This window comes from Jaculus jaculus, chromosome 9 (genome assembly GCF_020740685.1).
Source record: "Jaculus jaculus isolate mJacJac1 chromosome 9, mJacJac1.mat.Y.cur, whole genome shotgun sequence".
Classification (NCBI taxonomy): domain Eukaryota; kingdom Metazoa; phylum Chordata; class Mammalia; order Rodentia; family Dipodidae; genus Jaculus; species Jaculus jaculus.
In genome coordinates this window covers 93,386,595-93,410,009 of record NC_059110.1, presented here as the reverse complement: position 1 = coordinate 93,410,009, position 23,415 = coordinate 93,386,595, and the positions used below count along the sequence as shown (strand labels likewise).

General features: G+C 47.3%; 2 protein-coding genes across 2 annotated transcripts; both read left to right on the top strand.

Annotated features, from left to right (window-relative positions):
* The first annotated feature begins 802 nt into the window (after window positions 1-802).
* Ccl5 (C-C motif chemokine ligand 5) lies at window positions 803-4,954 on the top strand. Its single transcript, XM_004664552.2, has 3 exons — window positions 803-922; window positions 3,039-3,150; window positions 4,858-4,954. Exons 1-3 carry the CDS (start codon window positions 847-849, stop codon window positions 4,943-4,945), a joined length of 276 nt encoding a protein of 91 aa, XP_004664609.2. The 5' UTR covers window positions 803-846; the 3' UTR covers window positions 4,946-4,954.
* A 2,572-nt stretch (window positions 4,955-7,526) lies between these two features.
* On the top strand, window positions 7,527-21,917 carry Heatr9 (HEAT repeat containing 9). Its single transcript, XM_045159545.1, has 15 exons — window positions 7,527-7,614; window positions 8,758-8,807; window positions 9,188-9,369; window positions 9,579-9,589; window positions 9,902-9,960; window positions 10,161-10,217; window positions 11,800-11,857; window positions 12,175-12,305; window positions 16,721-16,903; window positions 17,295-17,387; window positions 17,503-17,622; window positions 18,932-19,005; window positions 19,588-19,639; window positions 21,227-21,313; window positions 21,549-21,917. Exons 1-15 carry the CDS (start codon window positions 7,527-7,529, stop codon window positions 21,915-21,917), a joined length of 1,614 nt encoding a protein of 537 aa, XP_045015480.1.
* The last annotated feature ends 1,498 nt before the right edge of the window (window positions 21,918-23,415 follow it).

The following is a 23,415-nucleotide window of genomic DNA, read 5'->3' as shown; positions in this document are numbered from 1 at the left end:
GAGAGACAGAGAGAGGGAGAAAGAGAGAGAATTTGTGTGCCAGGACCTCCAGCCGCTGCAAATGAACTCCAGACACATGCGCTACCTTGTGCATCTGGCTAATGTGGGTCCTGGGATATCGAACCTGGGTTCTTTGGCTTAGCAGGCAAGTGCCTTAACCACTAAGCCATCTCTCCAGCCCTGAGAGTTACTCATAGTAATTAAGATTGAAATAAAAGAACCCATGTTTGCCCCAGCCAGCTATCAAGGGAATTGAATTGAGATTACTTGGCAAACTGTTTACAATGAAAAGATCATACTTTGTGAATGTATTGTTAATAAATTCTGACATAAATGTGTTCAATGTTTCTGACATAGTGCATTCATGACAAATACCCTTCCACAGAAGAGAAAAGGAAGACTAAAATCAAACCCAACCAAAAACTTGAAAGGGAATCGACTGTAGATTAGTGGTTCTACCCTGTCCTAACCACGACCCTCCTCATCCAAGGGCAGCAGCCCTTCGCTGTCAGTCTAGGTAGGTCCTGCCAGTGAAGGCAGATCTGAGGATGAAGCAGAAGAGATTTCTGCCACAGCACTTGGGCAGAGGGAAAGCTGATAATTTCACCAGCTGAGAAGCAGAGACTCGTATTTCCAGACTATTTCAGTTTCCTTTTCCATTTTGTGCATTTTCACTTATGATGTCAATGTTTGACAGCTGTTGTGGAAACTCCCCCTTGTGGGGGTGGGGAGGCACATCCTGTACTGCCGGGGCTCCCTATAAAGGGCCGGCCTGAGCTGCAGAGCATCCCTGCAGAGGGTCCTGACGCTGCCTGTGCGCCTACCACAACCTCTGCTCCAGGTACCATGAAGGCGCCCGCAGCTGGCCTCGCTGTCATCCTCGCCGCTGCTGCCCTCTGCGCTCCTGCATCTGCCTCCCCATGTAAGTCCAGGGTGGCGACCACCACAGCCCATGGAGTCAGCGCGCCCTCTGCTAGGGAAGTTTAGAAAGACTCTATTAGATTAAGAGAAGGAATCCAGGGGTGGTGGTGCATGCCTTTAATCCTAGCACTCGGGAGACTGAGGTAAGAAGATCACCATGAGTTTGAGACCACTCTGAGACTAGTTCCAGGCCAGCCTAGGCTACAGCAAGACCCTACCTTGAAGAGAAAGAGAGAGAGAGAGAGAGAGAGAGAGATTGAGAGAGAGATGCCAGGTGTGGTGGTACACACTTCTAATCCCAGCATTCTGGAGGCAGAGGTAGGAGGATCACTGTGAGTTCGAGGCCACCCTGAGACTCCACAGTGAATTCCAGGTCAGCCTGAGATAGAGTGAAACCTTACCTCAAAAAGAAAAAGAAAAGAAAAAGAGAGAGGTAGAAAGAGGAGAAAGTACAGGGAGCCTTTGCCTATGAGAAGACAAAAGGGTGGTAAAGCCTCACTTACATTTTTTTTTAATTTTATTTATTTGCAAGGAGAGAGAGAGAGAATGGATATACCAGGGCCTCATGCCAATGCAAACCAATTCCAGACACATGCACTACTTTATGCATCTGGCTTTATGTGGTACTGGGGATCAAACCCAGGCTGTCAGGCTTTGCAAGCAAGCACCTTTAACTACTGAGCCATTTCTCCAACCCTCCACTTACATTCCTTTGGTTTGTCTGTTTTTTGTTTTTCAAGGTAGGGTCCCACTCTAGCTCAGGCTGACCTGGAATTCACTATGTAGCTTCAGGGTGGCCTCAAACTCATGATGATCCTCCTACCTCTGCCTCCTGAGTGCTGGGATTAAAGTCATGCGCCACCATGCCTGGCCACTTACGTTTTTATATCACATTTTACCCAGCTGTCCTGTGGTCCCAGATAGATCTCTAAGCCGTTTCATGGCAGGTTCCCCTGATGAACTTTGCTGTGCTTCCAAAGGCCTGCAAGCCTTATAGGTGCCTACTGATTGATGCTGGGATAGGAGTAAACTGAGGTAGCTTGAGCCGATTTTGAAAAATTACTGACTCACATCTCTCACTGGCATGGTTTCTAAGAAACTACTGAATACCAAAAAAAAAAAAAAACCACTCCTGCAGTGGCTATACTGTTCCATTTCGTGGATGGAAAAAATGGGTCTTGTGTCAGAAGGATGAGAAGGGTGAGAGTGCACTGAATGTTACTCTGGATGAGGCATTGTGCTAACTCCTCTCATATGCCATCCTAGGTAACACAGTATGCTTTGAGCAGCTAGCTGTTCTTGACTTACAGTGGGTAAAAAGAGGCCCAGGGGTTTAAGATTCTCATCTAAGGGCACATACACAAGTAGGAAGCATGGAAAGCTCTGCTAGGGAATGGTAACTGAGCTTCTTTGGCAGGATTTTGAATAAACTGATCAGCAAGGCCTTTTCCATCCAGAGCCCTTCTCACCACAGCCCAGCCAGGGGTTCCTAGGATATCCTATCTATTTTCAAGCTCCACTTAGGATTCTGCCTTAGGATATGGAGCCTGAGTTTTGGAAGCCTCCTTACAAGCTGCCCTACATCTTAAAGAAGCCAAGTTTTGGGCTGGAGAGATGGCTAAGCGGTTAAGCGCTTGCCTGTGAAGCCTAAGGACCCCGGTTCAAGGCTCGATTCCCCAGGACCCACGTTAGCCAGATGCACAAGGGGGCGCATGCGTCTAGAGTTCGTTTGCACAGGCTGGAGGCCTTGACACGCCCATTCTCTCTCTCTCTCTCTCTCCCTCTCAAATAAACCAACAAACAAACAAGCAAGAAGCCAAGTTTTGAGTCCATTGAAAGAGCAGAGGGCCCAGGACAGGGCAGGAGGAGGCCCAGCAGGGTAACGTGCAGAGGGAAGAACATGAGGACCGGATGGGTTTAGGATAGAGCCTTTCAGACATCTATTGGAATCCCCACTATGACAACTATATCCACGGCCAAATGGCTTTACCCCTCTGTCACTGTTTCTGCCCAGATAGATAATAATGCTCATAGTGAATTGTATAAAATGCCCAGCACGATGCCCAGTGTACACTAGTGATAATAAAGGGGCCTCCTTCTTTCTTTTCCCCTTCCAGATGCATCGGACACCACTCCCTGCTGCTTTGCCTATATCTCCCGCGCATTGCCCCGTGCCCACGTCAAGGAGTATTTCTACACCAGCAGCAAGTGCTCCAACCTTGCCGTCGTGTGAGTCTTAGCCCCGTGTGTCCTTGGCCCCAGAACCAGCCCTCCCCTCTTCTTTGATCCATAATCCAGCACCAAGACCTTTGATCTCATGTTATGTTTACCCACCATAAAGCAACTCAGAGCACTCCTTTACACGTGATTGCATCTGAGCTTCACAATTGTGCAAAGATTTCTTTTTCTCCCTTCTTTTGCATGTGTATGTGTTCACGTGTGTGGGTCCACACAGACACACGTGTGCATGTGCGTGGATGCTAGAGGATGACACAGGATGTGCTCCCTTGTTTGTGCTCCACTTTCATTTACTGAGGCAGGGAATCTCACTTGAACCCCGAGCCTGCCAGTTCAGCTAGTCTAGTTAGCCAGCTTGTCCCAGGGAACTCCATCTCTGTCTCCTGGCATTTATGTGGGGTCTGAGCATCCAAACTCTGCTCCTCACATGTGTGCTTTATTCACTGAATGATCTCCTCAGCCCCAGAAAGAAATTGTTTCTACTCACAGTTTAAAAGCTAGCATCAGGGCTGAAGAAATGACTCAGTGGTCAAAGGCTGTTGCTTGCCTAAGTTCAGTTCCCCAGCACTCACATAAAACTAGATGCACAGAGTAGTGCATGCACTTGGAGCTCATTTGCAGTAGCAGGAGGCCCTGGCGCACCTCTCTCTCCAATAAATAAATTTTAAAAATTAAAATGTTGGGTGTGGTGGTACAGGCCTTTAATCCCAGCACTTGCGAGGCAGAGGTAGGAGGATCACTATAAGTTCAAGGCCAGCATGGGACTACATTACAGAGTGAGTTTCAAGTCAGCCTGGGCTAGAGTGAGACCCTACTTTGAAAACACCCAAAAAAAAAAAAAAAATTTTTTTTTAAAGCTAGTATCAAGGCTCAGAAGCCACAGATGACTTGTGTATGGTGAGTCATCTGGTAAGTGGTGAAACAAGACTCAAGTTCACGCCCTTCTTTCATTCACCACCCGTGTATAGATATGTTGCCGTGCTCCTCTGCTGAGTGTCTGCTCAGTGCCAGGCACTGCAGTATCTGAGCCAACCTAGGTATTCTGCTAAGCATGCTTTGTCTCCCACTTACGTAGTCATGACACTTCCTGGGGGACATCCTTTCCTTTGTGCATTTTGGGCAGCTAGCATGAGGCCTGGAGCAAAGGAAGTGCCAAGAAAAGGCTGGAACTAGCCAGTTCCACCCTGCTCTCTGCAAGTTCCATATCGCTTTAGCATTCCAGACTGCACGTGTCTGTGTAAGGTTAAAATGCACACAATTTTGCTTGTGGCTTGAAGCCTTTAGACTCAACAGAAGAAAGGAAGGTCTTCTAAAAAAAAAAACAAAACACTGAGCTCCAAAAATACTATACCAGGGCTGGAGAGATGGCTTAGCGGGTAAGCACTTGCCTGTGAACCCTAAGGACCCCGGTTCAAGGCTCAGTTCCCCAGGTCCCACGTTAGCCAGATGCACAAGGGGGTGCACGAGTCTGGAGTTCGTTTGCAGAGGCTGGAAGCCCTGGCGCGCCCATTCTCTCTCTCTCTCCCTCTATCTGTCTTTCTCCCTGTGTCTGTTGCTCTCAAATAAATAAATTTTAAAAAATATTTAAAAAAAAAAATACCATACCCTGCATCACCATTTCCCGTTATGCTTTATTCCCCTTGTACCAAAAGCCGTTGTCCCAGTGCTAACAAGGTCTCCTCATCTTCTCTCCTACAGCTTTGTCACCCGAAAGAACCGCCAGGTGTGTGCCAACCCCGAGAAGAAGTGGGTTCGGGAGTACATCAATGCTCTGGAGATGAGCTAGGACAGAGGGGCGACCTTGGAACACACCTGTTGCCGCTTGCTCTAGTCCTAACCAGCTTGGGAAACTGCTTGACAGCCTCCAACTCCTACTCATCCTTGAGGGCAACACAGCTCCTACCACACAGCAGCAGTGATAACAGCCTCTCCTACCTGAAGCCCAGGAGGGCTGCTGAGGCCCCACTCTGACAAGCAGTCTCTGTCTAGGCTCTGAGCTTCAGGACTCTCAGCTTGGACATGGCTCTGTGACCAGACAAAGAAGCCCATGTGCCTTTCGACCAAAGGAGGAAGACTGGGCTCTGCAGGAGGAAACTTCTACCTCAGGCCCACACAGGGAATGACTGTAAGTCTGAGTAAGAAGTCAGCTTTCAATTAAAATTTCCAGTGCAAGGACAAAGCTGTTTCTTGTTTTGATTTCTCCTTTGGACCCCCTCTTTCCCCACAAGCATTGTGTTCAGGGTGTCCACACTAGATTTAGAGGCTGTGGCTGGGCCTGGTGAGCAAGGCTGGGAATAAATGTTCTCTGAGAAGTGGGCCTGGACACACAGAGCCAGTAAACGAGTCTGTTAGGACTGAAGTTAACCGTCACAATGTCCCAGCCCCCATCTCCCTGCCCCAGCACCTCCCTGCTTCTACCGTAGCCTATACCACTCCTTATGGTCTATGGGTTTCTTCAACACCTGTTCTTGCTTACAGAATAAGATTTAATAGCAATCACAAAATCCTTAGGTCTAAAGATAAGATTTTTACAATTGTACCAACTGCACCAACACCTCTAAGGTGGGGCAGTCCAATTCTCTCACTTATGTGTCCCTTCATGCGAATATACATTGACAGTAGACACAGTCATAGCTGTGGGCAACATTGAGTACTGGATGCCAAGCACTGGTTCGTTCCCTCACTTTCATCATCCTCTTTCATCTTACAACCACAGGAAGGAGGCACTAATATGAGCTCTGTTTGCAGTCAAGAAAATTTCCCTTGGGCTGGAGAGATGGCTCAGCGGTTAAGGTGTTTGCCTGCAAAGCCAAGGGACCCAGCTTGGATTCCCCAGTACCCACATAAGTCAGATGCACAAAGGGGCACATGCATCTGGAGTTCATTTGCAGTGGCTGGAGGCCCTGGTGTGCCTGTTCTCTCTCTGTCTCCTCTCTCTCTCTGCTTGCCAATAAATTAATCTCTAAGTTAAAAAAGAAAACTCGGGCTGGAGAGATGGCTTAGCGGTTAAGTGCTAGCCTGTGAAGCCTAAGGACCCCGGTTCGAGGCTTGATTCCCCAGGACCCACGTTAGCCAGATGCACAAGGGGGCACACGCGTCTGGAATTCATCTGCAATGGCTGGAAGCCCTGGCATGCCCATTCTCTCTCTCTCTCTCTCTCTCTCTCTCTCTCCCCCTTTCTCTGTCTATTGCTGTCAAATAAATAAATAAAAATAAACCAAAAAAAAAAAATCTCTTCCTTGGAACACCCATTCTCTCCTCTCTCCCATCTCAAATAAATAAATAAATATAAAAAATAAATATTTTTATTTATTTATTAGCAAACAGAGAGACAGAGACAGAGAAAGACAGAGAGACCAAGATAGGGACATGCCAAGACATTCTGACAGTGCACATGAACTCCAGATTCACAGGTTAGGCATTTCAGGTAGGGTCCCCATCTGGGTGATAGTATCTGTCTTAGTGCATCACCCTGGAGCATGTCTTGTCAGGTGACAGGGATGTCAAATCTGGTGACTCAGTAACACATACATTCTTGCTACAGGAGCTGCCTGCTGTGTATTGGCCTGCTGTTCACCAGGGCTGTGCTAAACACTGAGCGGGGGTGGGGGGGGCAGAATATGGAGGTGACTAAGCCACGGGCTGCCGTCTCCACCACTTGGCTCACAGTCCAGTTAGGAGGACCGCCCTGTGAAAGACTAAACAGATGATAAGCACCAAAAGAGAACCAACTCTGGAAAATGCTGTCCTTTCACTGCAGGGACGGGAGGGGGCAGGAAGCAGGGGGGAGGAGAGACTTCAGAGATAGGATAGGGCTGGTGGGGAGTGGGACAGTTCAACAGGTAGGAAAGAGGAAGAACCGCAAGTAGAGGAAACAGCATAGGCAAAGGGAAAAGGGTACCACGTGGCTTCTGCCAGCAAGGAGGGGGTGTGTGTATAAACAGAGCTGTCCCACCCCTGTCATTTTTCTGATGATTAATTCTAAGAACAGCCCCTGCCTCTAACATGGACTCACTGGATCCCAACAATTCCCCAAACCCTTTGACTTTCTTTTGGTGCCTCATCTCAGCCACTACAGTTAGGCAGCCAGGCACAACGTTTCTACTTTTCAAATGCAGAAAATAAAGGCCAAAGGGGTTAAACTGATCAGCTCAGTCAACAGGCCAGCAGATGCCAGGGAAACGTGGATGTTCTATTTACCAAGGCGATCTGGTTGCTGAGTACTTGAAAGCTTCTATCTCCAGAATTTTGAACACCGTACTGGTCCCTCTTGTGCCTTCCAGCTGTGCCCTTATACCTCCCCCCCCCCCCACAGTCCTTGATCCTAGGCTGCCCAGGGGCCTTTCGGCCCACACCAGACAAAGAAGATGAGCTATGAAAACTTAAATGACATCTTTGACATCACCAGGTTAACGTTCAAGTACCCATGGCTGGATTATCCAACTAGGTCCAAAGGTGAGGATGGGATAGAAAGGCATGGAGCCAGGATCCAGGGGCCTGCAAAACAAAGCTGGCTACCTGGACCCAACCCTGGGCAGGGCACCAAATTCAACAAGTCCATGTGAGGGGTCAGGGCAAGCCCTTCAACAGCCAATGCCTCCAGCTTCTCAGCAGGGCTTACTGGATCCTCTCAAGTTGGGATACCTGTGTGTCTCCCCAGATTCTCCCACATTTGCAACCTGCTCTCTTCCCGAACTTTGACACCTCCAAGCCTTTGGACCAGGTGTTCCCTATTCCCAGTGCTCTCACCCTTATCTGACTCTCCTGCTTGTACTGAAGACTCCGTCTGATCATTTCTGGGAAATCTGTAATCCCACACCGTCTGCATCTACCTTCACATAAGTTTCCCTCTGTTCATCACTACAGAACACGTCTGTCTCAGCAGCTAGACCAGTAGTTCTCGAAATGTGGTCCCAGAAGCAACAGCATCACCATCTTACTAGCAATGCAGATGATCAGAGCCTACCCCACCCTGGGAGAGTCAGACACTGGAGGGATGAGTCCCAGAAATGTGAGCTTTAACAAGCTCTCCGGGGGACTTGAAGGCAAACCCGCATTTGAGAAAATGAATAAGACCAATGGCTTTCTACCATACCTGAACATATAAATCTCTATGGGAGCTTTCTAAAATGCCTAGGCTCTGTCCCCACAGAATCCCATCTGGTTAATCTGGTATATAGCCTAGGTATGCTCAATCTGCTCAATCCTCCTCCCTCAGTAATTCGAATGTGTGTGGCCAAGGTTAAGAATGCCCTGCCAGTCCTACCGCACAGTGGAGTCCCCTGGGAGAGGTGGTGATAATGAAGATCTCAGAGGGTCCAAGGTACAGCCTGAGCCAACACTTCTGAGCTCAGACACTGACCGTGCTGCTGTCCCACGGACCGCATTGAGAGGATCATGGTACTAGAAGACCATACACCTCTTAAGAGCAGGGATTATGCCCTCCCACCCTGGTACTTGGAAAAAAAAAAAAGCTGGTGCTAGTACTCACAAAGTGCGGAATAAACAAATGCCTCAGTGAATCGTTGTTTAGCCCACTCTTGCAAAGCGGCTGCCTTATCTCTACCAAACACATACTCTTTTTGACCCTCTTGCCAGAATTCAGAAAAGCCATGGCTCCCGTTCACCTGCCCTTGTCCTGCTACAAGGTAAGTCCTCCAATTTTTGGTACCCTGGGAGCTGCTGTCAAAGTAGGAGGGGCGGTGAGCTGCCTTTCAACTCAAATCAGCTCAAAGAACCCGGTCATTCACTGAGACCTTGGTAAAGTAATTTGCCCAAGCCACACAGGGGACTTCAGTCATGTCCAACCTGTAGCCCACGGGATTCCTTCATCCCGGGTTAGCAATGAACGTGATGTCCTTGTCAAAATGCTGGATGAACCTGAATAGTAGCATGACTCCAGCCCCGATGAGAGGCTGAAGGTCATCTCTCTCAAACCACCTTTTACTCCTCCTCCTCCACTGTCAGCCATTCAGTAAGGACTTAGGAGACCCCTCTGATGGCTCTGATACCCCTCTACCACCTCCAGTTGCCAAAAGAAGAGTTTCCCCCGAGTCCAGAGTGCTGGAGGCAGCATCCGAGCAAGCGAAATGCGACCCCTTTCTGCCGGGCCAACAGACCGGAGCTCTGCACAGACTGGCGCACTCTGAACGACCAGCGGAGGGAGCGGGAGGCGCAGCAGATCCTGCGGAAGAGGAGAAACGTCCCCAGGTGCGCTGGCCCGCCTCCACATCTTCCAGGAAAGAGAGGAAGGGCAAGGAAGGGGTGGGCCTGTGAGGAAAGCCTGTAGGAGCCTGGAGTAGCCGGCCTTGACAGCAGTCTCTCTGTGGTCCTTTCTCTGAGGCAGAGGTGGGCTTGTGAGCCAAGGAGGGAAGAGGGCTCAGGGGGACTGTGGCCGCCTTGTGCAATTTGTCATGCAGGTACTTGAAAGAGAGTTCCCAAATCAAAAACCTTCATCTCTCTATGAGCAAGTTGACTTTAAGACCTAAGGGGAAAGTCGGATTCTTAGACCCTTCCAAGGACCTCCTGAAGTGGCAAAGGTTAAAGGTCAGGACCATGGTAGGAAGAGGCGTGGGGAGATGCCCTCCTGTGTGGGAGCCTTTACCCTGGGTCCACACTACCCTTCCAGCCCACAGTCCCTGCATGCGAAATGGAGGGGGCAGGGGACTGGCATGACAGGACTCCTTTCAGGCTGATGTTCTATATTCTCTTCCTTCCTTTCAACTGGTGGCCTTGGATGGGCAGGAACTCATAGACAGCCTGAACTCTCCAAGAGAGGACGAGCAATGCTATGCAGCCCAAGTGAGAAGCAGCAAGGGTCGGGGACTGAGGGGTTTGGGGGGGGGGGGACTGAGCTGGAGAGTAACAAGTAACTGAGGAGGATGGTAGGGCAGGGCTGGTGCTCCAGGTTTAAATTCCAGCGGGGTGTCCAGAGGGTAGGAACCCTTAGCTCCGGGTGGTGTCCAAGGTCTCTCCTCTTTTCTCCACCCCTCTTCCTGCAGGCGCTGGGATGTCTGGGCATCACAGACAATTCTGTCAGGGAGGCGCTATTGAAGGTGGTGAGTCTTGGGGTCCATGGAATTCAGGATGAGCGGAAAGAGGGTCTGAGGAATGTAGAGGGTGAGCACCCAGCACAAGTCTTCCCAGAATGCCAGAATAGGTCAGCTCTACCATTGTGAGACAAGTCCCCATCCCACGCCCTCGGCATCTTTAGGGGAATCTAAAGATCCTTCTGTTCTAACAGGGAAAACAAAACGGTAGACTGAAAACCCAGGAAGCAACTAAGACCGGGAGTCAGGTGCCGGGCCCCCCCCCCCCCCCGGCGGGTAGTGCTAAGGAGGGACCAGGCCCGCTGGTTCCTCCCAAGGGGTAGAGGAAGAGGGTGAACATCGGACGACCCAGAACCTCTCCTAGTCACCGGAGGAAAACCACACTGAGCCGGGAGTCTTGTGGAAGCAGGAACTCGCTTTATTGTTACAGGCAGTCGCCTAAATAATGTTGAGAATGAAGGTGGGGATTCTAGGATGGGGAAGAGGTAAGGGCCAATAGTAAACTGTGACTATTGAAATGATAATTCCAACTCCTGTGTGGAAGTAGCAGGCCAGAAGCCATTAGGCATCTTGCTGAGTCCTAGCTGGCCAGAGACAGGTCGCCAGACTTTAGCTTGGCTCAGGAAGTTCCACGAGGCCTCACGCTGGGACTTCTCAAGGCCCAACAGTCAGGCATGGTGGTATGTGCCTGCAATCCCAGCACTGAGGTAGAGGCAGGAGGACAATCATGAGTTCCAAGCTGGCTGTGACTACATGGGTTCAAGGTCTGCCTGAGCTAAACAGAAAGATACTGTCTTGTAAAACTAAGGACTGAGGCTGTAGCTCCATGACTAGTATGGACTGGGTTCTATCCCAGCACCACAACCAGCAACAAAAGAAAGAAAATCAGCCACCTGGGACTGAGTTCATTCTCTACCTTAACTAAAAAGATGTTATAGGCTTATATATCTATCTGACATTTGGGATCTAATCATTCCTGTTTGTAATATGGTCTCATGATGTAACCCAGGTCGGCCTTGAACTCATGGTCAATCCCCCTGCCTTTTCTTCTAACTGCTAGGATTACATATGTGAGCCCCTGTGCCTAGGCTGAGAGCAAATCATTCTCATCCACCATTGGACCTAAATTAGAAAAGAAAAAAATCCACAATAGTTATCAGCATTCAAGTGTGTCCCTAAAGTCAAGAGGCTCCTAGAACCACACAGAAGTCAGAACTAAAGTCTAACTCCTAGGTTCCGTGTTGCTTTCCAACGGACCACCCTGCCTACACTGCTGTGTTTGAGAATAGATAGGACACTCTCTGGCTCTCAGTTTCCTCTTTTGTAAAACTTTGAAAAGTTAAGCTGAGCTGGGCATGGTGGTACACACCTTTAAACTCAGGAAACAGGTAGAAGGATTGTTGGGAGTTCAAGGCCAGCCTGAAATTACATAGTGAATTCCAAGTCAGCCTGAGCTAGAGTGAAGCCCTACCTCAAAAAACAAAAACAAAATAAGACAACAGCAAAAAAAAAAATTAAGCTGAGACAGCCCCTAAAGCGCTGACATTCTACCACTCAGTGGTATATTTCCACTACCTTCCTCTGAAATTAGGCCAAGACTGGTCCACAGAAAGTGAAAAACGAGGTCTGTCGAACCCTGGCTATCCTGGGTAAGTCTCTGTGTTCATCCTTGGTGAGGAGCTGGGAAGGTGAAAAGGGCAGGAGGGAGAGGAGCACATGCACTCTACCCTAGCAGTTGGCAGGCTCTGGGCAGAGAGAGGACAGTGGGAAGAAAAAGACGGATGGAGAGGAAGAGCTCCAGCAGTTGTGCCCATGCTCAGCCAGCTGCCCTAGTGTCCTGGGTGAATGGACAACACCTTGGAAACCAGTACTTGGAGCTCGTGTGTCCAGAGTGCAGTGGAGTTCAGTGCGCCTTGGGGAAGCAGCCCAGGGGCTCTGCCCTGACTGAAGCGCCTTTTCTGTCCAGGTTGCCTGAACAAGTGTGTGGTCCAGACGCTCATCAAACAGTTGACAGGACAAGATGAGCAGCAGAGGATGGAGACGCTGATTGTGTTGAGAGTGGCTCTGAACTCCTGGGCTGCTATTCCTAAAGACCAGGTGATTGGGAGGAGGGTCCAGAATTGGGGCAAGATGGTTCAGGTAATTGGTGGTTTTGGCTGGGAGTTGTGTCAGATAGAAGGTTAGCTAGCTGTCAGACTTCATAGAACACATTGTCTTTGTAGGGTTCCCTCTGATGTTGAATAGAAGCATAGCTCAGGCAAGCTCTAAAAAGCCCGTTGGCATCTTCCCTCCTTCCTGTTCCATTCTGTTTATTGTTGGTTTTTTTGTTTGTTTTGTTTGTTTGTTTGTTTTCCAAGATAGGGTCTCACTCGAGCTTGGGCTGACCTGGGATTAACTATGCAGTCTCAGGGTGGCCTCAAACTCACAGCGATCCTCCTACCTCTGCCTCCCGAGGGCTGGGAATAAAGGTGTGCACCACCATGCCTGGCTCCATTCTTTCTTTCTTTTAATCCTTTCTCTTCTTTTTGTGTGTTCTTGTGTTTTAAACCAGAGTTTTTTTTTTTCCCCCTTCTTTTTTTAGTTCACTCTTATTTTTGCTTTCTGTGTGTGTGTATTGAAACAGGGTTTCATTTAACCCAGATTAGCCTTAACTTGCTGTGTAGCTAAGACTAGCCATGAAATCCTGGTTCTCCTGCCTTCATCTCACAAGGGTTGATGTGTGCCACCACCTGGTATGTGAAAAACCAGCTTCCTAAGCCAGTTTGCTCATCTTCAAAATAGAGATAGTAACTGTCTTGCAGCATGGCCAAACTGCCAATTGAGATACTGTATGTAGAGCAACCAGTATGTTTGTGCTCTTTAAATGGTAGCCACCATTTTTATTGCCCCATAACCCTCTTCCTTTCATTCTAACAATCCTTCATGTGAAAGAAAATACAGTATCCTTCCTTTTTTTTTAAATATTCTTTTTGTTTATTCATACTTGAGAGAGAGAGAGAGAGAGAAACAGGCAGAGAGACAGAGAAAATGGACGCGCCAGGGCTTCTAGCCACTGCAAACGAACTCCAGATGTGTGTGCCCCCTTGTGCATCTGGCTAACGTGGGTTCTGAGGAATCGAGCCTCGAACTGGGGTCCTTAGGCTTCACAGGCAAGTGCTTAACCACTAAGTCATCTCTCCAGCCCAGTATCCATCCTTTATTCAGCAAATATACTTTAAACAGCTATCATGTTTCAGGCACTGTCACAGACCGTGGGACACATCAACAAATAAAACAGGCAAAGATCCCTGCTTTTGTAGAACTAATGTTCTAATGGGAGAGACACACAATAACCATTTATTTAATTAGAAAACTATACAGTATGTTAGAGATGACAAGTACAGTAGGAAAAATATATAGCAGGAGTACCAAGGCGGGGTGCAGATGGGTTGTAATCCAAACACAGGAGATAGGGAAGGTCTAATTTAGGAGATGCACTTGAGCCAAAAGATGAGGACAGCGTTAAAGAAACCTGGGAGAAGACATTGCAATCAGAAAGACTAGCTAATGAAAGGCAGGAGCATGCCTTGCATGGTCAGGGACCAACAGGGAAGGCCAGTATGGATGAAGTGGAACAGGAACAGAGAAAGCAATAGGAAATGAAGGTTAAATCTAAGAGGTTGACAGACTAGACTGTATGTGGATTTGGGAACTATTTTAGTACTTAGGCTCTTATTCTGAGTAGAACAGGGAACCATTAACAGTCTTTTTTTTTTTAATTTAATTTATTTATTTATTTATTTGAGAGAGAGAGAGAGAGAGAGAATGGGCACACAAGGTCTTCTAGCTGCAATAAATGAACTCCAGATGTATGTATCTGGCTTATGTGGGTCCTGGAGAATTGAACTGGGATCCTTTGGCTTTGCAGGCAGACACCTTAACCACTAAGCCATCTCTCCAGCCCCATTAACAGTCTTAAACGGTAACATGACCTAATTTACGTTTCAAAAATTTCGCTCTGGTAGCCAGGTGTGGTGGTGCATGCCTTTTGATTCCGGTATACAGGAAGCAGAGATAGGTAGCTCACCGTGAGTTCAAAGCCACCCTAAAACTATATGTTGAATTCCAGGTCAGCCTGAGCTACAGTGAGACCCTACCTCAAAAGAAAAAAGAAAAACAAAACCCAAGGCCACCCCCAGTGACACACCTCATCCAGCAAGGATCTACCTCCTAAAGGCTTCAAGATCCTCCAAAACCACCACCAGCTAGGGACTAAATATTCAAAACACATGTGGCTATGGGGGACATTTTGCATTCAAACCACCAGTTAACAAGTATGGACAACTTTCCAAATTTTTTTCAAAAAAGGTAGTAAGTGGTTGGCACCAGAGGAGGAATCCAGACAAAAAGAAAAGAATGTTTCTATATGAGAAATAATGATCCAATCTTTAGGAAAACAATAATTTGGTAGAGAATGGGAAGAGCTGCAGCAGCAATGTCTTGAGTAAGTGAGAAAAGTGGAAGCATCTCCACAATAGACTGATTTCAGGGGAATGGTTTAGCAGTTAAGGTGTTTGCCTGTGAAGCCTAAGGACCCCAGTTCGATTCCCCAGGACCCACGTAAGCCAGATGCACAAGGAAGTGCATACATCTGGAGTTCGTTTGCAGTGGCTAAAGACCCTCACACACCCATTTTCTCTTTCTCTCTATCTGCCTCTCTTTCTCTCTCAAATAAATAAATATTTTTTAAAAGACTGATTTTAGAGATGGAAAGGCCCACAATAAGTAGTTAGATATGGTGCTAAGTGAAAGATGTGTGGAACTTCCTTTCTAGTTCCTTTTTATTTTCTTAGTGATGAAGTCATTAGATAAGAGTCAGAATACAGAAAGAAGTGTCAGGCACTCTGAAGAAAAGAATGTGAAGCAAGGGAAAGAAAACTGCCCAGGGTAATTACACTAAGGAGCTACCTAAGGGTTTGGTTCATACATCTAAAGTTAGGGTAGAAGCTGGGCCTAGAGGCACAAGCTACATAATTCCAGTTGCTTGGAAGGCTGAGGCTAGAGGACTGCAATTTCAAGGTCTGTCTGGGTGACAGATTCAGTTCAAGGATACCCTGGGAAGCTGAGAATCAAAAAGGAAAAGTTGGGCTGGACAGATGACTTAGCAGTTTAGGTGCTTGCCTGTGAAGCCTAAGGACCCAGGTTCAAGTCCCCAGTACCCACATGTTTCAGTCAGGTTCACACTTCTGGCAGAAATCACCCAACCAAGAGCAGCTTGTGTGTGTGTGTGGGGGGGGGGTTATTTTGGCTTATGGAGTTGAAGGGAAGCTCCATGATGGCATGAGCAGAGGGTAGACATCACTTCCTTGCCAAAATCAGGTGACAACAGCAAAGGAGAGTGTGCCAAACACTGGCAAGGGAACACTGGCTATAACACCCATAAGCCTGGCCCCCAAAACACTGCCTCCAGGAAGTACTAGTTCTCAAATCTCCATCAGCTGGGAACCCAGCATTCAGAACACTTAAGTTTATGGTGCATGCATCTAGAGTTCGTTTGCAGTCACCAGAGGCCCTGGTGTGCCTATTCTCTCTCAAATAAATAAATAGGAGAAGTTTAAAAAAATAGTGGCTCAAGGCCCTGAAACGACCATTCTCCCTCTCTCTGTGTCTCAAACAAACAAAATAAAATAAAATAATTTGAAAATTTAAAAAAGAAAAGGTGACAGGCTTAATGAAGCAATAATCCTTCGTGGAATCAAACAATTGCTGGCATCAGGAGGTAAGCTGGAAAAAGAGGTGAGATCAGAGAATGGAATCCACAAAATGGCGACTAGGCAGTTTTGGCTGTGGATGATGACCAGGCCTCTCTAGGGGGTTAGTGACTAAGGTAAAGGACAAGGTAATTGGAGAAGATATGCTGGATCAGGTACATGTGTATTTTTTAAATTTCTAAAACTAAGATAGCAGAAATGTTAAAAGAAAATAGTATCTACAATATAAGGTAGGTGGTAGTAACCATAATATGAAGTGGGCAAAATAACGAGATAGCATGAGGCCCATTTTAGTGAGAAAGTGATCTGGAAGCAGTAATGAAGTCTGAGCTGGGTGTGGTGGCCCATGCTCAAAATACCAGAACTTAAGAGGCTGAGGCAGGAGGAACCTGAGTTTGAGGCCAGCTTGGGTTAAAAAGTGAGACACTGTCTCAAAAAATAAAACAATAGGGCTGGAGAGATGGCTTAGCAGTTAAATGCTTGCCTGTGAAGCCTAAGGACCCCGGTTCGAGGCTCGGTTCCCCAGGTCTCACGTTAGCCAGATGCACAAGGAGGCGCATGCGTCTGGAGTTCGTTTGCAGAGGCTGGAAGCCCTGGCGCGCCCATTCTCTCTCTCTCCCTCTATCTGTCCTTCTCTCTGTGTCTGTCACTCTCAAATAAATAAATAAAAATTAAAATAATAATAATAATAACAAAACAACAAAAACCACCCAAAGGCTAATTGAAAACACAGAGCTTCCTGTCGCCCACTTCTCCTCTCAGCAGTCTGAAGTCGGAGGTGAAGAAGTGCTAGTGCGTGTGCTACAGATGCTGATGAGCAGCTCAAAGACCACAGCAGCCCTGGAGGCAGCTCTCTGCCTGGGTTTCCTGAGGCCCTGCAGCAACACCGCCCAAGAGTTCTTGTTGCAGTGCCTATATCAAGGGCCCAAGTCCCAGCGGATGAAGGTAAGAGGAGCAGGAAACTGGGATTCCCCCAGAAGCGATGGGAAACAGGCCATCGTTGATTTGTGTGGAATATGGACCCTGCCATCCCTGTCACAAATAAGCTTTAGCTGAATGCATGGAAGGGTTCTCTATGTGTTTATGAATGCAACTATGCATGAAAGTGAAGCTATGTGGACATTGGGGTGTGCACATCTATGGATATTTGAGTGTTCATATATGTGTGTGTGTGCACATATCAGCTTGTATGCTCACTCAAAAGACCAAATGCAAAAGAAAGCACTCCTACCTATTCCTTCAGTAGTGCCAGGCCAAGATCTCACTACTTGGGACATCCAGATGCCTCTGGGTATACACCTGCACACCCACACCTGCTCCACCCCACCCCTCACAGGCACTTAGGATGCTGGTCAAGATGATGCACATACACTCAACTGCAATCACCAAGGCCATTCTGGAGCAGCTATGTTCTTCTGATGCCCTTGAGGTAAGCTCTGGGCTGCCTTTCTCTGATGCAGAAAAGAGCTAGGCAACTTAAACAAAACAAACAACAAAAAAAAAAACAAAACCTGCCTTTCACACCCTCCTACCCTTGCCCTCAGGATCGTTTTGAAGCCACCCAGATGCTCAAGACCATTGGGCTGGAGCAGATCCAGGAACAGGGACTAGAGGAACTCACATTTGACTTGCTCAAGAGGAAGACACACAATGAGCCCTTCCTTGTAAGACCCCAATGTCCATGCCCAAACTTGTCATCTCTTCCTTCTCTTGAGATGGTGGTGAACTCTTTGCCCCTTGTACCCCCCTTTCTAACGCAGACCCTGCTCCTCTAACGCAGTACATGTCTGCAAGCCTCCTTGACTTTTGGGGGGCAGTTCTCTCAGCACAAAATGCCCTGTTCACCACTCCCTCTATAAGGTAAAGAACTGTCTCATACTATTCATTTCTGTTTTCTTCCTACTAAACTGCTGCTGCTCCTCCAAGACTAATTCAAACCAGGTATGGTGACAAAAACCTATAGTCCTACCACTTAGGAAGTAGAAACATGAGGACCAGAAGTTTAAGGCCACCCTCAGCTACATGGCAAGGCCAGGCTGGACTAAGAAGATGCTGAGTGGGGGAAAAAAGATAAAGACTATTCCAAATGACAGACACCTAATAGGAGTTTTTCTAAATAACCAAACTCAGTCTCACCTTTATCTATGTTTTCTTGTTTTTATCTTTACTGTGACTTACTACAAAATGGCAACTCCTCACATTTCTAAAATATAGATTATGCCACACCTCTGTGTAAACTTTTCAGTAGCTTCCAGAGCCCTAAGGTTGCTTTACATTTCAAGCCCTACTTACCTCTTTAGCTCCCCCAAACCCCCAGTGCTGATAAAGGGATCAAACCTAGGGCTTTGCATATGCTAGGCAAGTGCTCTACCACTGAGCTACATCCCCAGGTCTCATTTCTTCTAAAACATCATCCAGGACGGCCTTAAACTCATGTTCCTCCTGTCTTTGCCTCCCAAGTGCTGAGATTACAGGTGTGCACTGCCATGCCTCCATGTCTCTAGCTTTATTTCTCAGAACCACATACCAGATATGCTTAGGATAACCAGACCTGATGTGTCCCTCTTGCCACAATATACTTACTCAGAGTGCTCTGAAGGGCCCCCAACTTGGTCCTCTCAATAAAGGAACTGTTTTTCAGTCCTCATCTGCTTCTCTTGCCTCCAAGCTTTTATAAACTCTCCCCGCAGCCCTCCAAAAGTCTGTACACTTTAACCTGCCTCTTTAATTTCCATTCATCTGCCAACTGAGACATCACTTCCTCCTCCAGGAAGCCATTCCAGTGCCCAAGACTCCTCTTCTGGCCACCCCACACAGTGCTGGGATCGTTGTTTTTCTTACTGCTTTCTCTACCTATGAGTTGCCAAAGCAGAGACCCTGGGTAGTAAAAGGAGTTCAACAAAGGTCTGTGAGGCCCTGGGGTATACACCCCTGCATTCCTCCTCTTTGCTGTCCCACTTGGTCCCTCTGCAGGCAGTGAGGCAGGCTGTGGCTGAAACAGTGGAAGAGCTCAAGATGAAGCCTGTGATGATGAACATGGTGGAGGAGTGAGTTGGGCTGGGCTGGACTGGTGGGAAGGAAACGGTGGGGTTGGCTGAAAACCTTACCTGAGCTCTGGCCACGTCACTGTGACTCCTGAGCTTCTGTTCATCTATAAAGAGATTAGTAATGCCATTCAGAGTTGTTATGAAGCTCAAATTAATGTAACCAACAAAGACCTTTCAAAAGATGAAGTCCTTAGCCAAGCGTGGTGGCGCCTTTAATCCCAGCTCTCGGGAGGCAGAGGTAGGAGGATCACCATGAGTTCGAGGCCACCCTGAGACTACACAGTGAATTCCGGGTCAGCCTGAGCCAGAGTGAGACCCTACCACTGGGGAAAAAAAAAAAAAAAAAAAAAAAAAAGGTGAAGTCCTGGGCAGACATAATCATTACTTAGTATCTCATGGCAAACAATACACAGTGTCTCCATCTCCCCCTCCCAGCCCTTTTCCTAACCTGAGAAGCAAGAGGGAGATGAACTTAAGCAGCACATTCCCATTATGCCCAACTCTTTCCTGGGCCTGGGATAAAAACAGCCTCCTTCCCACTCTCCGTACCCCTTAACTGGGCAACATACCCCTTCTACACAGGGAACTGAAGAGCCCAGATGCCACTCTCCGCCAAGAAGCAGTCATCTCTTTGGTAAGGTGGGCTCTGCTTTTCTGGTCCAATTCCTGAGATACTGATAGCAAAAGAACAGGTGATTGAGCAGTTACTGAGGGCAAGAACTAAAAATTTGGAGAGGGTATTTTAAAATTCTAACACTATCAAGAGTTCAAGACTATATACATATATTTATGGAAGTTGTCAAATCAAAAAAAAATTTTTAATTCATTTTTCTTTATTTATTTGAGAGAGAAAGAGACAGAGAGGGAGAGAAAGAATGGGTGCGCCAGGGCCTCCAGCCACTGCGAACAAACTCCAGACGCGTGCGCCCTTTTGTGCATCTGGCTAACGTGGGACCTGGGGAACCGAGCCAAATAAAAGTTTCTTTGAAAAATATGAAAGTAGGGCTGGAGAGATGGCTTGGCGGTTAAGCACTTGCCTGTGAAGCCTAAGGACCCCGGTTCGAGGCTCGGTTCCCCAGGTCCCACGTTAGCCAGATGCACAAGGGGGCGCACGCGTCTAGAGTTCGTTTGCAGTGGCTGGGGGCCCTGGCGCGCCCATTCTCTCTCTCTCCCTCTATCTGTCTTTCTTTCTGTGTCTGTCACTCTCAAATAAATAAATAAATAACTTAAAAAAAATATGAAAGTAGGGGCTGGAGAGATGATTCAGCAGTTAAAGGCACTTGCCTACAAAGCCTGGGTTAGATTCCCCAGTACCAACATAAAGCCAGATGCACAAAGATGGTGCATGCATCTGGAGTTCATTTACAATGGCAAGAGGACCTGGTACTCCCATTTCTAAGATTTGGGGGAAAAAAAGCCAGTTGTGGCGCACACCTTTAATCCGAGCACTCAGGAGGCAGAGGTAAGAGGATCTCCATGAGTTTGAGGCCACCCTGAAACTACATAGTGAATTCCAGGTCACCCTGAGTTAAGAGACTCTACCTCAAAAAACCAGAAAAAAAAAAAAGAAAAAAATTAAGAGTTGTCAGTAAAAGTTTTTAAAAATACTTATGGAAGTTGTCAATAAAAAAGTTTTGGCCTGGAGAGATGGCTTAGCAGTTAAGGCGCTTGCCTGTGAAGCCTAAGGACTCAGGTTCAATTCCCCAGTACCCACATAGTCAGTTGCACAAGGTGGCACATGCATCTGCAGTGGTTAGAAGCCCTGGTACACCCGTTCTATCTGCCTTTCTCTATCCAATAAATAAACAAAAATTATAGCCAGTTGTGGTGGCATATGCCTTTAGTTCCAGCACTTGGGAGGCAGAGGTAAGAAGATCACTGTGAGTTCAAGGCTAGCCTAAGACTACATAGTGAACTCCAGGTCAGCCTGAGCTAGAGCGAGAACCTACCTTGAAAAACTAGGAGGAAAAAAAAAAGTTCAGGGCTAAGAATGGGTGAGATGAGAAATACAGGTATGAGGGATGTCATTAGATATGACAGAGTATCATGATGTTTCCTAGTAAGTCAGACCCCCAAATGGCAATGGAAGGTGCATCTTGGCTGGGAAGCCACATCTCTCATTCTCTATGCCACAGGGTCACCACAAAGGGAGAACAGGAAAAACAGTGGTGCCGGGTGGCATCTTGTGCTTGACTGCTTGGGTTCACTTTGCCTCTGCCAGGGAGTCCTTGGGATCCGCAACATCCAAGTGTTCCACTTGCTTCTGGACATGCTAGATGCAGAAGAGAACCAGAATGTGAAGAAAAGTGTAAGGCATCCTGGACAGGTGTTCCTCTTCTCTCTCCTCCAAATCCGCCCCCCCCCCACCCACCCCTGCCGCTCATTTTACCACTTGTTCCTGGTCAGCAATGGAAAATGAGGGGAATAAGTCCTCGGTGTCTTTGGCCTGGTTCCTTGGGGCCATCCATAGTGGCCCGTGGCTAGAACTTCCCCTTCTTTGGGTGCTACCTCCCTTTCCAGACTACGCCTCTGTTTCAATGCAGCTACAAGAAACATTAATTGTTTGGGCCTCAACCTATCCACGGATCTACAAAAGGCTGAACAACAGAGTTTTCTTTATCTATGAGACAGCTAAAACAGTGAAGGCAGAGCCTACAAGGTTTCGGAAGGAGCCTATGGACCCAGAGGAAGAGTTATGTATCCAAGATTTTCGGCGTGCTAAGCTAAACCCCTTGTTTATTGCAAAGTCCTGCAAGAAGGTGGGCCAAAAGGAAAAACTACCTTCCTCCCCACTTTGCTTCTTTAAACCACAAAAGCAAAGGCCACCAGCTACAGGGTCATGGAAGCCAAAATGTAGGAAGCAGCTCCGAAACTTGCTGAAATCTCAAAATAAGTTTGGTTTTCGGGCCTGACAACCACTTTCTCTCTAACAATGACTTCCCTAAAAAAAAAAAAACCATTCTCTTTCACAAATAAATGAATGTCAGCATAATCTATCATGTCTCTGTATCTCCGCTGTCTGCTATTCCCTCCACAAGGGCTACACTGGAACACAGGTCTCCATCCTGGTTGGGTTAGTTCTATGCATCACATCCTTACTTCAGAGTGAAGAGGGGAGGACAGAGCCAAAGACTCTCTGCATAGCCAGCTGACCTGTTTGTGCCCAGAATTTGTTAATAAAGCTAGATGTGTACTACTGTTTAGCAAGAAAACAAGAAACGGCAAAGCTTTGATTTATTTATTTATTTATTTTGCTTTTGGAGGTAGGGTCTCATTCTAGTCCAAGCTGACCTGGACTTCACTACGTAGTCTCAGGGTGGTCTCAAACTCACAGTAATCCTCCTAACGCTGCCTCCCGAGTGCTGGAACTAAAGGCATGCACCACCATACCCGGTTCCCGAACATTTTTCAAAAAAAAACAAAAACAAACTTTTTTTTTTTTGAGGTATGGTCCTGCTCTAGCCTGGGTTGACATGGAATTCACTATGTAGTCTCAGGCTGGCCTTGAACTCACAGCACTCCCCCTACTTCTACCTCCCCAGTGCTGGGATTAAAGGTGTGTGCCGCCATGCCCAGTGAAGATTGAGTCTTGAACCATTTTGATTACTAACTTGTCTCCCATCCCATCTTCATTTCTCTAAGATGGCATGGAGGAAAGATTAAAGTTTGTTCTGTTTTTTTTTTTTTTTTTGGTTGTCTTTTTGAGACAAGTCATTGCTGAGTATACCAGACTAGCCCTGACCTTGTATGTCTACCTGTTTCAACCTCCCAATTGCTGAAACTGTAGGACTGTGCCATTATAACCAGTTGATACTAAGCTTTTTTCAAAAAAATATTTTTTATTTATATATTTATTTATTTGAGAGAAAGAGGCAGAGAGAGAGATGGACGTGCCAAGGCCTCCAGCCACTGCAAACCGCAGATGCGTGCACCCCCTCGTGCATCTGGCTTATGTGGGTCCTGGAGAGTCCAACCGGGACCCTTGTTGCAGGCAAACACCTTAACCGCTAAGCCATCTCTCCAGCCTGACATTAAACTTTAATCAGAGTCAACCAACCAACCTCTCTGCTGCCCCTACATTCTATCTCCCAAGATCAATTACTTTGAGATCTAATCTTAAGGTCCTGCACTTACTGGATTTTCTTTCTGAGAGAGACAGAAGTAGAGAAAGAAAGAGAAGCAGGCAGAAAGAGAATGAGCACGCCAAGGCCTCCAGTGGCTGCAACGTAACTCTGGACACATGTGCCACCTGTGCATCTGGCTTATACGAGTCCTGGGTAATCGAACCTAGGTCCTTTGGCTTCGTAGACAAGCATCTTAACCGTTAAGCCATCTCTCCAGCCCTGGATTTTCCTTAATGTGTAGCCCAGGCCAGCTGTGAAGTCCTGATCCTCCTGCCTCCCCTCTTCA

What these genes read in the sequence shown, in the direction of transcription:
- Heatr9 (XM_045159545.1), top strand. Translation starts at nt 7,527, where the DNA reads ATGAGCTATGAAAACTTAAATGACATCTTTGACATCACCAGGTTAACG. An exon ending in GTTCTTCTGATGCCCTTGAG is followed by an intron (nt 17,388 to 17,502) that starts GTAAGCTCTGGG and finishes CCTTGCCCTCAG; the next exon opens with GATCGTTTTGAAGCCACCCA. An exon ending in ACCAGAATGTGAAGAAAAGT is followed by an intron (nt 21,314 to 21,548) that starts GTAAGGCATCCT and finishes GTTTCAATGCAG; the next exon opens with CTACAAGAAACATTAATTGT.
- Ccl5 (XM_004664552.2), top strand. Translation starts at nt 847, where the DNA reads ATGAAGGCGCCCGCAGCTGGCCTCGCTGTCATCCTCGCCGCTGCTGCC. An exon ending in TCCTGCATCTGCCTCCCCAT is followed by an intron (nt 923 to 3,038) that starts GTAAGTCCAGGG and finishes TTCCCCTTCCAG; the next exon opens with ATGCATCGGACACCACTCCC. An exon ending in TGCTCCAACCTTGCCGTCGT is followed by an intron (nt 3,151 to 4,857) that starts GTGAGTCTTAGC and finishes TCTCTCCTACAG; the next exon opens with CTTTGTCACCCGAAAGAACC.